This window comes from Juglans microcarpa x Juglans regia, chromosome 1S (genome assembly GCF_004785595.1).
Source record: "Juglans microcarpa x Juglans regia isolate MS1-56 chromosome 1S, Jm3101_v1.0, whole genome shotgun sequence".
Taxonomy (NCBI): Eukaryota; Viridiplantae; Streptophyta; class Magnoliopsida; order Fagales; family Juglandaceae; genus Juglans; species Juglans microcarpa x Juglans regia.
The window spans coordinates 15744796-15760024 of record NC_054595.1 but is presented as its reverse complement, the minus strand read 5'-3'; the positions used below and the strand labels follow the sequence as shown (position 1 = coordinate 15760024).

The following is a 15229-nucleotide window of genomic DNA, read 5'->3' as shown; positions in this document are numbered from 1 at the left end:
AAATCGGTGTTTACTAATATAAATTCATAAAAATGTAAGATTTTCTTAATATTTTGTGGAACATAATGCCAATCTGATAAAAGAAATGTGTCAAATAATTTTTGGGGGTCAGATAAGAGTTGGATTTTAGATTCGATGGGGAAGACTGTGTGCTAGTGAGATTTAATGATAATATGAGATGTAGAATGCTGAGATAGTAATGGAGGATTAACAATTTGAGAATGCGAAGAGGAAGAAGATGAAGCAACTTTGGAGTATGTTGGTAATTTGGAGAAGCTAGTGGTGTGAATGAATTGTAAGATGGTCTAATATTTTGTGGTAATGACCCCAATACCGTATATGCTCTTGGAGTTGCAGAAGGACAATGTGAGGGATACGGTGGAGATGGTGGCCGTGCATAATAAGATTTAGACTTTACTTTTGACTTTGAAGATGACATGATTTTCCTTGTAAAAATTCTCGGGATAGAAAATCATGAAGAAAATTAGATTCTCCTTTAATATGTTCAATATCAAAATAAAAATATTTAATATAGCTTGCTATCTATCAAATATTTGTTTAACAGCTAGGTTTTTCACATATTTAATCAAAACTTCATTGGCTGATTTACAATCTATTATAAGTAAAAACTTTTGATTCAACAAATCATCCTGAAATTTAGAAATATATAATACAATAGCTAAAATTTCCTTTTTAATAGTCATATAATTCTTTTGGGCAGGATTCCAACATCCTAAATGGAATTGAACAATCTGCTCCGAATCAGTTGATAATTTTTGTTTCATAATTCTTCCATAACCAAGATTAGAGACATCTATCTCAACAATTTTAAAAGTATGAGGGGATGAGAGTCTTAAGCATGATAATTTCTTAACGTGAGGCTTAATTAGTTTTATAATATTTTATATTTTTCTGTCCATGGAGGTGGATTTGTTTTTTAATTTTTTAAATAATGGTTTACATAATGGCCAGAGAGATTGATAAAATTCTGCAACATAATTGAGATTATCCAAAATTTTTTGTAGTTGCTGCTTATCTTTTATTTCGTCTAAACATTTATCAGCAAATTCTATTGTTCTGCTAATTGGTGTAATAATTCCTTGATAGATATCATGTCCAAGAAATCTAATTTTTTTCTGAAGTAATTTTATTTTTGATGATGAAACAACTAATCCATTTTGTTTAATAATTTAGACAAAATTATTTAGATGTTTCTAATGTTGCTCAATAGATGAGAAAAATATTATTACATCATCTATATAAACTATCGAAAAATGAGTGAAATGAGTAAATATGTCATTCATAATATTTTGAAATTTACTAAGAGCATTTTTTAACCTAAAAAGCATAACATTTCATTCATAATGTCCAAATGGAACTGTGAATGTTGTTTTATAATGATCTTTTTCAGCAATTTTGATTTGTCAAAATCTACTATTCATGTCAAATTTTGAAATACCATAGCATTATATAGTCGAGATAATAAATCTTTTTTATTAGGAATTGGGTATCTAATTCATTGTAATATCTTATGTAAAGGTTTATAAATAATGACTAGCCGAGGGACTCCTATTTCTAATTCTGCATTTTTTGAACGTAAAATGTTGTGCAATTCCATGGTGACTTACTTTTCTTAATTAATCATTTTGTTAATAAATAATTAATTTCTTTTTTACAGAATTCTTATAATTCATTATTCATTTGAATTGGTCTAGCTTTAGTTGAAATATTCTTTTCAGAAATTTTTTTTTCATAAGGTAATTCGACTATATGTTATTTTCTATTCCAAAAAGCATTAGGCAGGTTAACGCATACTTCATTTTCAATTATACTTCCTTTAAGGAGTTAATTTTTTTTTGATACAGAGGGAAATAAGAATTTAAATTGAATTTCTTGTCCAAGTATTTTAGTAGAGATTCCTTCTTCTGTTACAGAGAAATGATAGAGTAAGGCAAGTAATAGATTTCCTAATATTACTTTGGTGTTAATATTTTTTACTAAAATAAATGTTGTTTAATTTATGTTTAAAACAAATTTCATTATTACAAATATGTGCATTAATTTCTCTAGTTATAATTTATGTGTATGAATGAGACATCATCTGTTAAGGAAAAAGTACAGAAACAAATATGTCCATAACAATAGTGTGTTAATGATTATACTTTAAATGACATGTTGAAAAGATGAATCATATGCTTATACCTATGATGTGAACATGTTAAAGAGATCATTGATATGCTGAATATTTTGTTACTGGATATTGAAATATATTTATTATGGTTGTTTCTATTTTCTTGTATTTCCAGTTTATATGTACATTAAATGTTGTAGATGAATGATGACATGATAATGTCCACAATAGACATGACTTAGAACCCAAGGTAGTACTAGCTTTAATCGTCCCAATTAAAGATCGTGTTGAATTAAGTTACTGGTGTTGGGGTACATAGAAGGGAATTTGTTGGTCATATAACACAGGACTGCCATGACTTGCATTGGTATTTGGTTTAACATTGATATTAAGGAACTTATGTAATGTATTCTGAGTTATGAAAGTTTTCTGGAAATGAATTTGCGTAGTATGGTTAATTTCCTGTAATATACCCATGAATGAAAAATATTATTTTATGGGTGTATGAGCCAAATGTGAGAATGTCAGAGTTTTATTTAAACTCTATATTCCACACACCCATGTACGGATGAATTTAGAATAACTCAATACTTATCACTTAATTGATGAGTCATAATGAGATACATTAACTCTATGAGATAAGATTAACTTTATATCTAATCACAGTGGGACACAAAGTTTCTAAATTTCTTGATGGTCAGAAGTCTATAAATAATACTGAAGGGTTAAGGGTTCTCACCTACGACATCATTGTGCCTCTAGCCATTAGGAGATACTTGAAGGCTGGCCCGGTTTGGATTCACAACCCATCTCAACTCATCTCATTACTATTCACTACTATTCATCAACTTTAACTCACAAATCTCATTACTATTCACAACTTATCTCAACTCATCTTCAAATCCAAACGAGGATTCGAAGATGGAGAAATTAATCTCTCATAGTCAGTAAAATTCTTCATTGAATTATAGATGGAGAAATGTACGTCTTTCAATTATTATTATTTTATTATTGTGGATCATAGAAAATCGAAAATCCAATTATTAACGTTCATGTTAAAATATTTAACACTCCATGTGTCATACACAGTAGCAGTAGAGAAGAAGGGCTGTAGAAGATAGAGGAGAGGAAGCTCGAAGAAGGAAGCGGCGGCTAAGGGGCAAACCTAATCTCACGAGCAGGATGCAAAGTTAAAGGGTTAAAGGGCTGTCATCGTGGGTCATAGCAATGGGTCGAGGACCAAAGGCCCAACGTATTTTAGTATCTACTTTATAGTATTTCTTTATTTGTAATAACGTTCATAGGCCCATTACCGAAGGGCAATTTAGTATTTCACTTGTAGTATGTAAACATAACAGACTACTCTATGGGATATTCTGGAAGATTTGCTCTGTAATTCAATTACAAATTGGAGGTGCTCTCCCTCGAAGAGAGTTTATCAATTTTACGATACTATTTCCATCCATTTCTCTCTCTGATTCATCTCTATTACAAGTTAGCTGTTACAAAGTGGTACCAGAGACCTCGATTCTACAACAATGGCTGATGGAACACGTTTAAAGGATCTACAGGAAGGGCTCCAGTCCTTGAAGAAATCTACAGACGCGTATGTCCAAAATACCAAATCCTAGTTTACTACCATTAGCATGGAGATGTTAGCCATAAGAAGGCAAATGGAGACCATGATGCAACAATTCTCAAATGTAGCAGCAGACCTGCACAATGTAAACAAGATTATTTCATCAGGACCCAACCACAATGAAGGCAAGACCAATTCACAGCAACTCGTACACCATCACACTGGTGAGATTCATCCTCGGGCTCTCAGATTGGATTTTCCAATTTTTAATGGGGATGATCCCTATGGTTGGCTATACAAGGTCAATCAATTTTTTTCATTTCACAACACACTTCCACAACATCGTTTGATATTAGTCTCTTTCCATGTGGAAGGTAAGGTACTTGTTTGGTTCCAAGACTTGGATGAGTCTGGTATGTTAACTAGCTGGGAGGAATTTGTGAAAGCTTTGTTAATAAGGTTTGGCCCTAGTGGCTACGATGATCCAATGGAATAGTTGACTAGATTGAGGCAACTGGGCACTGTTGAAGAGTATAAAACTGATTTTGAAATATTATCAAACAGGTTGGGGGGGCTGTCTGATACATTTAAATTGAGTTGTTTTTTGAGTGGCCTTAGGGATGACATCCGATTGACTGTTAGGATGTTCAACCCTGCCAATTTAATACCAGCCTATGGGCTGGCTAAGATCCAAGAAGAGAAGGTATCAACCCAGAAGAAATTCAGCCATAGATCCACAAATACCACCTACTCTGAACCAGCTTCCCTCAAATTTAACCCAAACACTAATACCACCTACCAGACCCAAACACAAGCCAAACCTCCATACACAAACCAACCCAAGGCAATGGTACCTGTCCAACAGATTTCCCAAAACCAAATGAAGGAGTGTAGGGAGAAGGGCATTTGCTATCATTGCGATTCCAAATGGAATCCAAGCCACCGTTGTCAAAGCCCCGAATTATATTTGATTGAGGAAGTGGAAGATGACCTCCATCCTATAAGTCAAGATACTGGTCAAGGAGTAGACATTGAGGATCTGGTGGAAATTCCTGGCCCTATGAAATGTCTAGAAATTTCCTTACATGGCATTTTGGGCTCCCTCAACCCGAGGACAATGAGGATAAGGGGCAAGATTGGCACTCAAGGTGTGACTATTTTTTGATCCAACAGTGTTAGCTCAAGTGCCATTAACTGTTAATGAGGAGGAAAGGGTCAAAGTGAAAGTAGCCAACGGTGATCAAGTCAATAGTGAAGGCAAGACTGTGGGAGTCAATATTACTATGCAGGAGCATATTTTTAATGTGAATATGTATGTCCTAGTCTTGGCTGGGTGTGATATTGTCCTTGGGGTCCAATGGTTGCAGAGCCTTGGTTCCATTCTCTAGAATTTCCAGCAGCTCATTATGCAGTTTACACATAAAACTGCAGTAGTCACATTGAAAGGGCTCAACAGTAACAGTTTGATTGAGCAAGGGAAGCTACTTGAGTCTAACAGTTTGGCACAAAGGGGGGGGGGGTGTTCTCTTACAGTTGATTGAAGACATTCTAGCCACGTCTACCCCAAACATTCTAGAACCAATACAAGCCCTCCTCCACTTATATCCTGATATTTTTGCCACACCCACTGGCCTACCCCCAACCCGGTCCCATGACCACAGTATCAACCTCCAACCAGACACAAAGCCCATTTCAGTTCTTCCTTATCGATACCCCTATTTTCAAAAAGAAGAGATTGAGAAAATAGTAAAAGAGTTGCTGGAATCAGGGGTCATTCGGTCTAGTCAGAGCCCATATTCCTCACCTGTGCTGTTGGTGAGGAAAGTTGATGGCTCTTGGAGGTTATGTGTGGACTATAGAGCCTTAAATAGTGCCATTATTAAAGAAAAATTCCCTATCCCAGTTGTGGAAGAGCTAATGGATGAGCTGCATGGAGCTCAGGTGTTCTCAAAACTCGACTTAAGGTCGGGTCATCAGATTCTGGTACGGCCTGAAGACATCCCAAAGACAGCTTTCCACACACATGAGGGCCACTACGAATTTTTGGTGATGCCATTTGGCTTAACCAATGCCCCCTCCACATTCTAGAGTCTAATGGACCAGGTTTTTAAACCTCATTTCAGAAAATTTATTTTAGTTTTCTTTGATGACATTTTAATTTACAATAAGAACAATGCTGACCATGTGGGGTATCTTAAGGTGGCTTTTGACATCCTATGGGATAACTTACTATTTGCAAAGTTGAGTAAATGCAGTTTTGATTGCACATAAATTTCATATTTGGGCCACTTGATCTTGGGCCAAGGTGTGAGGGCTGACCCAGAAAAAACTCAAAGCTATGCTTAACTGGCCAGTACCTAAGTCCTTAAAATCTCTGAGGGGCTTTCTTGGCCTCAAAGGGTATTACCGCAAATTTGTACGAGGCTATGGGGGAATTGCAGCTAAGTTGACAAATTTACTTAAGAAGGACAATTTTCTGTGGGATGAGGAGGCCCAAACAACATTTGAGCACTTAAAGGCTGCCATGACAGAACCTCCTGTCTTGGCCCTTCCAAATTTTAAATCTCCATTTGTTATAGAATGTGACGCCTCAGGGGAGGCTATTGGAGCTGTTTTGATGCAAGGGGGCAGACCCTTGGCTTTTTTCAGCCAAGCTCTCAAGGGCATGGCCTTAGGGCTCTCAACTAACGAGAATGAGTTATTGGCACTAGTTTCTTCAGTGCAGAAGTGGCATCATTATTTGTTGGGACAACCCTTTGTGATCAAAACAGATCACCAGAGCCTAAAATTTTTGCTGGATCAAAGGGTTGGCACGGTCATGCAACAAAAATGGGTTGCAAAACTCATGGGCTATGATTTCATGGTGGAGTATAAAAAAGGGAAAGATAACCTGGTAGCTGATGCCCTTTCTAGGCAATGTTTCGAAGAAGAAGTAACTATTTCGATCTTATCTTTGCCTACATGGGACTGGATGAATGAGATAAAGTCCTTATATACTACTGGTGCTCTTGCACAAACCCTATTCCAAAAGCACCATGAGGGTTAGTTACCCCCACATTACTCAGTCCGAAATGAGTCCCTATTCTACAAAGATAGAATCTACATCCCTGCCCATGACACCCTCATAGCTAAACTCTTGGAACTGGTTCATAGCAGTCCTATGGGCGGACATCTTGGTTTTGACAAGACCATCCATCGGCTGAGGCGAGATTTCTACTGGCCAAGTAAAAAAAAATGCTATTAAACAGTTTGTGAAGAACTATGAAGTGTGCCAAACAGTCAAGGTAGGCCACACGTTACCTAGTGGTCTTCTTCAACGACTACCAATACCTTCTATACCTTGGCAGACATTTCCATGGACTTCGTGGAAGGTTTACCAAACTCAGGAGGCTTCAATGCCCTTTGGGTAGTGGTAGACAGATTTACAAAATTTTCACACTTTATTCCTATCTCTCACCCTTATACAACAAAGGTTATTGCTCAGTTATTCTTGAAGCACATATTCAAACTCCACGTGCTACCCCCAACAATTGTGTCAGACAGAGACTCAACCTTTACCATCAAATTTTGGAAAGAGTTATTTACACTATAAGTGTAACGCCCCAAACCCGGGTGGCTTGGAGAATTACTACCTGTCAGTTATAAACATATTTCCCAACACAACTAAAATAAATCTTAAAAAAAAAACTTTATTAGCAAAACTCAATCTCATGTCTTCTAAATAAACACCTTGAAACTCCACAAAGTCATTATCGCAATAGAACAAAAATAAACTTAGGAGTCCACAATCTCCCGGTAGTCATAACAAACCAAGCTGATAACTTCACAAGTCTTACTAAACCCAAGATAAAATTTAATCTAAGAGACATTAGATCTAAAGGACATTAGAATTCCTTCTTTTAACATCCTCTCCTTAGCTTAGTCATGCTCACCAATCTAATCCCGGTCTTCAGTTGGACTCTCCACATCATATGAAAATATTATGAAGATAGGGAGTGAGTTATCAACAACTCAGTAAGCAGAGAACATATGCTAGCGTGCAAACATGAGCATTTACAAAGTACAGTATGCAGAACAAAATATTTTATAGAGTTATCATGCGAAACCAAACATGTTTTCCAAAAGTAACAGAGCGATGGTTTTAAGACAAGTAAAACCCGTAATACTTTGGCATAACATAAACTGAGTATCATCATCACATCAAAACAGAGCATCACACAGAGCAGAGACAATGTTTCACCCCTGTGGTACGGTTGTGCTAACCCTGGTGGCCAAACCGGGCAGAGACAGAGGTGAATTCTTTCCCTTATTCTTCTTGGAGTCCCGAGTGTGCACACAGGAAAGACCACAATAAAACTACTTTGTTTCCAAGTGGGTGCACTCAGAGATAGAGAAGTTGGTACCAACCCAAACAGAGCAGAGCATAACAAAGTAGAGCAAACAGAGACAGAGTCAGATATAAAAATCAGTACACCATGCCAAAGGTTTTCAGATGTTATATCAAAATAATACAGAGTACCAAAACAGAATCAGATAGTTTACACACACTGAAAACAAAAGCCAGAACATCTTTCTAAATAAATGCACAATTTTTCAGATTCTCAATATCGCTATTTTTTTTTTCAGATTTCAGAGACCACGTGACAGAAATTAGCTCATGTCTACACAATGTATGTCAAAAAATATTTTTTCTTTTTCACACAGATTTCATGAATAATGCAAATAAGCGACCGAGGTTGATTTTTATTTTTCAAAGTTCTCATTACGTCACAAAATATGCAAGTTTTCATAAAGTCAACCTCAGTCTTATTAACTTGTATAAAATCTAACATAGGAACCCCGCTTACCTGACTCCTGCAGCGTATTATCTATGTCTTGAATTCGAGGTCTAAAAATCTCGTGACCTATTGATAGAAAATAAATATTCACTGAGTGTTAAAAGACAATTGACACAACCTCCATCTAAATAATTAAAACCCATAATCCCAAACCATATTATAGCAAAAACAACTCACTAAAACAACCATATAATAATCTGGACAGCCCACACTTCAACCCAAAATACCATATACTAATTTTGATATTGTCCTATACGCCCACCAAAACCAACGTCAAACACAAATAATCAAAATATCAACCCCACTTCAATGGCCCCTAACTCCAAGCAATCACCAACAACTCAAGCAAAACAACAATAAAGTAACTCCTAATAATTTAACCTCCACTCCAACGGTCGTATAAAAACCCGAATAGTACAAAAACAACCACTACTCAATCCCGAGTATCCATTTGGTTTACTGCATGTCCAACTCAAAATAATCCAAAACTCCAAGACCATTCCAACACAAGATTCTTGCTTACACGCAAAAATGCCCGAGATCTCACGAACTACATATTTCAAATATTTTAATGGAGTGAAATAAACTGACTTGAAGTGAAAGTGTGTGTGCGTGCGTAAGAAACCGAGAACGAGAATGGCCTACCCGCGAAAGCTAACTTCTCCAGTGATGGCTTCAACGGTTACACGGAAAACAAATTCGGGGACCCACGAAAGCGCAATACCGAAAACCACAAAGCAACAACCAATCTGCAAGCGATGAGAAAGAGAGGGTCGGTTGAGAGGGTTGTAGTTCAGGGTCTTAAATGAGAGAGGGAGAAAGAGATACCTGTAGGCAAAATATCACCAAGTGGAAGAGGAAGATCTGTGTCTGAAGAGAAAATACCAACTGTAGAAAATAGAGGTATGCGAGAGAGAGAGGCACATTAATCTGCAAAAATGGTGGAATGCAATAGTGTGAGACCGATTTTGAGGGAAAGGAAAATGGGGGAAATTTAGGGCATGAAAAATCAGACTCATGAAACAGACCAATGAAAGGAAAAGATGAAATTGGGACGGAAATGTGGGTTACATGTGAGAGAGACGTTTGAATGAGGGAAACCCAGAAAAGAAAAGAAACCGAAAGAGAAAGAGAAGGAGAAAGAATCGGGGGGAAAAGAGGTTGAGGAAGAAGGGAAACTTACCCCCAAAATGGCTCCGTTTCGCATTCCTCCAAGGAAAGGGCTGGGACTTTGCGCACGGTCCGGGCCTCACAAAACACTGGGCCTTACAACAAGGGGTACAATTAGCTTTCAACTCTGCTTACCACCCCTAGACGGATGGTCAAACAGAAGCTGTGAATTAATAGGTAGAAAACTACCTTAGAAGTTATGTGGGGGACAGACCTAAGCAGTGGTCACAATGGGTCTCACTAGCAGAGTGGTGCTATAACACAAGTGTCCATGCATCAACCAAAACAACTCCATTCGAGGCTTTGTATGGCTACAAGCCTCCAGGTTGGTGAACTACACTCGGGGTATAGCAAGGCTACAGGAAGTGGAAGACACTTTACAACAAAGAGATCAAATATGGGCCTTGCTGAAACAGAACTTTCTCAAGGCTCAAGACCGCATGAAAAAATATGCAGATAAGGAACGAAAGGAACAAACTTTTCAGGAGGGAGATTGGGTATACCTGAAATTACAGCCATATCAGCAATTCTCGGTAAAGACCCATCGGAATCTCAAATTGTCGCCCCACTTTTATGGACCGTATCAAGTAGTCCAAAGGGTGGGGGTGGTCGCATACCGTCTACGCTTGCCTGCGTCCGCACAAATTCATGCTGTGTTTCATGTCTCGTAGATCAAAAGAAAATTGGGTGAGAATCATACAACTGTAGCTACCTTGCCTCCAATAGATAAAAATGGAGTCTTTAAACTTGAGCCAAAAGAGATCCTTACTAGACGCATGAGGAAGATGAACAATCGGCCCTTGGTGGAATTATTGGTGCGTTGGCAGGGACAACCACTTGAGGAAGCTTCGTGGGTGCCTTACCACAAATTGTGTTCAGAATATCCTCACCTTGTGGGCAATGTAATTTAATTGGGGGGGGGGGTATTTGTCATACACCGTAGCAGTACAGAAGAAGGGCTGTAGAAGATAGAGGAGAGGAAGCTCGAAGAAGGAAGCGGCGGCTAAGGGGCAAACCTAATCTCACGAGCAGGATGCAAAGTTAAAGGGTTAAAGGGTTGTCATCTTGGGTCATAGCAATGGGTCGAGGACCAAAGGCCCAACGTATTTTAGTATCTGCTTTATAGTATTTCTTTATCTGTAATAACGTTCACAGGCCCATTACCAAAGGGCAATTTAGTATTTCACTTGTTAGTATATAAACATAACCGACTACTCTATGGGATATTCTAGAAGATTTGCTCTGTAATTCAGTTACAAATTGGAGGTGCTCTCCCTCGAAGAGAGCTTATCAATTTCACGATACTATTTCCATCCATTTCTCTCTTTGATTCATCTCTATTACAAGTTAGCTGTTACACCATGCCTAATCTTTCACTCAAACTCAATCTTCTATATATGTCATAACCGCACCAAAACTCATCATTTATCACAACCATGCCATTTGATGAGCAACATCAACTATCCAACTTCCATGTACAAGTTACCAATCCAAATGTAAACAATAAACTTTCCAAAGTGAAATTAATATTTTCTTCAATCCCTGCATATCAAGTTATAATCAAGTGTTCTGATCATGACATCAAACATCCTTGGACCTTAGTTGCATCATACCAATACTTCAAACTAGTTGGAACTTTTAGCTTTTCAAAAATGGTTTATCTTATTAAAAAAAAAATTCTAGCAAGTGGCTTTTTCATACCAGCCTCTTGACTTAAAACGTTAATTAGATTTTCTTCTTGAGTTACTTTTAGATGAGGCACCCCACTCACTAGAATGAGTACCTTTTGTAAGAAGAACCTCTTTTTCTCCCTCTCTAGAAACCCTCAAATGAAGCACATTTTTAACATTCATTGACAAATAGTGGATTAGTCACACATCCAAGTTTAGCCTATCAACCTTAGAACAACTTAAAGCTGTGACTAATATTATAAGTATCTAGCAAAGTATGGAGAAAATTCACTTCTTTATCTTCATCCTCCATCTTCAATTCTTCGCCAATGCTTTCATGTCTACTAAGGATGCCGTTGCAAGTACTCAAGTACTTCAAAATCTTGGTGCCTTTCAAGTGGGAAAGTGATAAACATATCATGAAGTGTGCCCTGCAAGATTTATTCTTATCCATATGAATTAGGCTTCGCTTGTTCCTAAACCTATCTCAACTCATCATTACAATTTTTTCAAATTTCAATACAAAATATAATAAACAATTTAATTTTTTTAAATTCCAAAATAATAATAATATTAAAAAATAATATTCTAACAATATTTTATCATCTCAACTCAACTCAGTTCAACATCTAAACGCAACCTATTCTTTGGTAGCATTAAATGCTTAATAAATTTTATAAGGTCCACTTTATATATATATATATATATATATATATATATATATATATTTATCCCTCAGATTTGAGTAAGAGTTTGAAGAAATCTTGATTCATTTTTGACATATAAAATTTATAGGAGCTTGTTAGTTTTTAGTATATAAGTCAATACTTCTCTATGTGGACGTGATGTTAATTCGCTTTCTTTGATTTTATTGCTGTTCTAGTGTCTCTTAAGTCCATTCCTTAATCTAGTATTAAATTAGAATTAAAGAGAGTACATAAAGAATGCTTACAAATGGTTGTAGCTTAATGCGATATGTCAAAATTTTGTTAAGTTTAATTTTATAATTTAACTTATTATATCAAATCACGTAAATTTATATTAAAAAAAGGTACTATTTTAGAATTCTCTTTATGGGTCTATTACTATATATTTCCCATATCTCGAGTGGGCACTATCAATTTCTTCGTCTAAATTAACCGGTTGTAATTGTTTCTGTTGTCTTAAACATGAGCCGGTGCTAAAATATTATTTTAATTAGAATAATTCTTCTCATCAGCCACTTTACTATCCCATACTGCATATCTTTTAAAAAAAAAAAACTGTCGTGTGAGAATAAATAGTAGCTATGCATGACAAAACCCTTTTAATCAAACCCAATTTCTGTTTTCGTGCATAGAAGGACGTTTGCACGTAGCATCTCCAAATTACGTACAACCTTCACTTAAAAGAAAAAAAAAAAAAAAAAAATCCTTAATTCCATTTACCCAATAGGCCACACTTAGTACTTACCCAAGTACTTAAAGGTCCTTTAACAGGCCTAGTACGACCTAGGTGGAAGGGGTCCATCAAGCCTCTTCCCACATTCTAAGTCCAAAGTTACAAGACCTTCCCGTGGCAGTAGTTAACAGAATAAAATAGACTTAACAAACAAACAAATTACGAAGAGCAAAAAAGGAATTTAAAGGGGAAAATAAAAGGAAATAACTGCATAAAGAAGATCCTTTTAAGCAACTACGATCATGGAGATCAAAGATGGCATTAGAACCTATAATACAACCATTTATGGGGAAACGATAAAAACTATTGGCGGCAGGTCTTCCTACTGAAAGATAAATGGTTTGTGGTTATGTTTGATTCTGCGATTCAAAGCAAAAACATCATACCGACACGAAGATGAACTCTATCCACAGACACTATAACATTTGCAGTGCAGTTGGAACATGAAAATGTAGGGTATAGAGGAGTACTGATGGTCATGATTCTGAGAATAAAAGAGAATCCCAGATCATGTCCATGTCCAAGGAGGGCATTCTACTTAACTGATCAACGGCATCCACATCTGACAATACCTCTTGAGTACTTTTCTTGCTCTCAATCAATATCTCTGAACCGACTTTGCTCTCCAACGTCTCAAACTGCAGCCAGTCTTTTCTTGATGGGTTCTGGCTTAAATGTTTGAGTTTGGTATTCTCATCATATGGATGGTTAATCTTTGGTGATGTTTGTGGTGGCTCAGTTGGCTTTGTATGGGCAGAAATGCCTTGGGATAACCCCCGTAGCTTTGCTTCGAGAAGGGCTGCTGTGGCTCCATTCAAAGAATTGGTCTGAAGTTGATGCTTTTGATCTGGGAAATTCAACTGCGCATATTCCCCACGTAGCATGTAAGCCGCCGTGTCATATGCCACGGCAGCCTCTTCTGCAGTGTCAAAAGTTCCCAACCAAACCCTAGTCCTATTTCTTGGTAACCTTATCTCAGCAACCCATTTCCCCCAGTGCCTTTGTCTCACCCCCCTGAATAGCTTCCCTTGTGATGAAAAATCAGTCTTCTGTTGCTCATCCTGCTTTCTTTGTGTATTGTACTTCATGGGCTGCGTCTTGGAAGTACTGAGCCAAGACGAGTAGTTTTTCAAATCTCGTTTGATTCCGTGCCATTCGTTGTTCCGATGGGACGGAATTTGGCCAGGTTTGGACATAGGAAACGAAGGGTTGGAAGATGATGATATGGATTGACACTTTATGTTAACGTTCTTGCCTGGCGAGTCATCTGCATTTCGTGACTCTAACATGATGATAGGTTCCTGCAGAAATAAAGTTAAATTTGGGGATTTGGACGTGACTGAAAATGAAGAAGGAGAAGATGGTTGAGAAACTTGAGATTGGGCTAGCTTTGGAAACGTATCCAAAAAGTTTACGGGAATCATGAAGCTTTCTTTGGCACGGCCTGATGCTGAAGCTCCAGAAGGTACATGATCAGAGTTCAATCCTGAAATAAACGGACTCAAATGGTGTTTATGGATAAGATTCTGTTTGGTGCAACGAGGGATGTTTTTAGTCAAAGTGGAAACAGAAGCCTCCTGATCTGTGGAAGAAGTAGAATCGGAACCCGAAAACAGACTATCAGGTGATGCTGATGATAATGATTTCATGCATCCGTTACCGCCATGTTCCTGAAGGGCTCTCTGATTCAGAGCGCCCCAGATGATATAATTTGGATCACCAAAAAAGCTTGATCCTACGTCGACGGCCGTTCCTTGAACATAAGATGGCAACTCATGATCGTTTTGCATGTAGATCATCTCCATCTTAGGAAACTGATGTTCCATGCAAATCGTTCTGGGAGAAAGAAGAACAAACAGAGAGAGAGAGAGAGAGAGGGAGATCTAGAGAGAGAGATCTAGAGAGAGAGATCTAGAGAGAGAGAGATGATGCAAAGTGAAGGCAGCATGCTTCATATATTTATCGTAATGCGCACACCTCATGGACGGGAATCTGATAACTCTCATTAGAAAATTAAAAGTAACTACTTTATGTCGATAAAGCGAAGGTGTCCTCAGAGTCAGATCTGCTTGTGCAAAAGAATTATAAGCTCACCACATACCCATTTCCCCTCTACATGTTCGTGCTTGCCATTAATCTCAATGTTTCTTTTGTCGACCAATCAGAACTTGACAACTCAAGCCTCCATGCTTACCTGTCATCTAGCATTTCTCTTCACAAAATACGTGAAGCCATCAAATTATTCTGGATTAGGGCACTAGTAGTATTGGACTCAATAAAGTTATATTTTGGCCAAAGTTTAAGTATTAGATTGCATAAAAACTAACTCCAGTGGACTCAACAAAACTACTATATTTTTAACTTCGATAATTTTTACTGGCCAAATCTGTTGAGTCTAAAT

At 37.3% G+C, this 15229-nt stretch overlaps 2 protein-coding genes across 2 annotated transcripts; one reads left to right on the top strand and one right to left on the bottom strand.

The window, feature by feature from the left end:
• Window positions 1-3669: 3669 nt before the first annotated feature.
• Window positions 3670-5798, top strand: LOC121247353. The gene is made up of 3 exons (XM_041145717.1): window positions 3670-3737; window positions 4329-4858; window positions 5440-5798. Exons 1-3 carry the CDS (start codon window positions 3670-3672, stop codon window positions 5796-5798), a joined length of 957 nt encoding a protein of 318 aa, XP_041001651.1.
• Window positions 5799-12822: 7024 nt separating this feature from the next.
• LOC121246115 (ethylene-responsive transcription factor ERF062-like) lies at window positions 12823-14933 on the bottom strand. Its single transcript, XM_041144128.1, has one exon. It carries the CDS (start codon window positions 14652-14654, stop codon window positions 13305-13307), a length of 1350 nt encoding a protein of 449 aa, XP_041000062.1. The 5' UTR covers window positions 14655-14933; the 3' UTR covers window positions 12823-13304.
• Between the last annotated feature and the right edge of the window lie 296 nt (window positions 14934-15229).

Coding starts and splice junctions, on each gene's coding strand:
- LOC121247353 (XM_041145717.1), top strand. CDS start 3,670: ATGGCTGATGGAACACGTTTAAAGGATCTACAGGAAGGGCTCCAGTCC. Junction 3,738..4,328: donor TTGAAGAAATCTACAGACGC/GTATGTCCAAAA, acceptor GAGTGGCCTTAG/GGATGACATCCGATTGACTG. Junction 4,859..5,439: donor GGGCAAGATTGGCACTCAAG/GTGTGACTATTT, acceptor ATTTTCAAAAAG/AAGAGATTGAGAAAATAGTA.
- LOC121246115 (XM_041144128.1), bottom strand. CDS start 14,654: ATGGAACATCAGTTTCCTAAGATGGAGATGATCTACATGCAAAACGAT.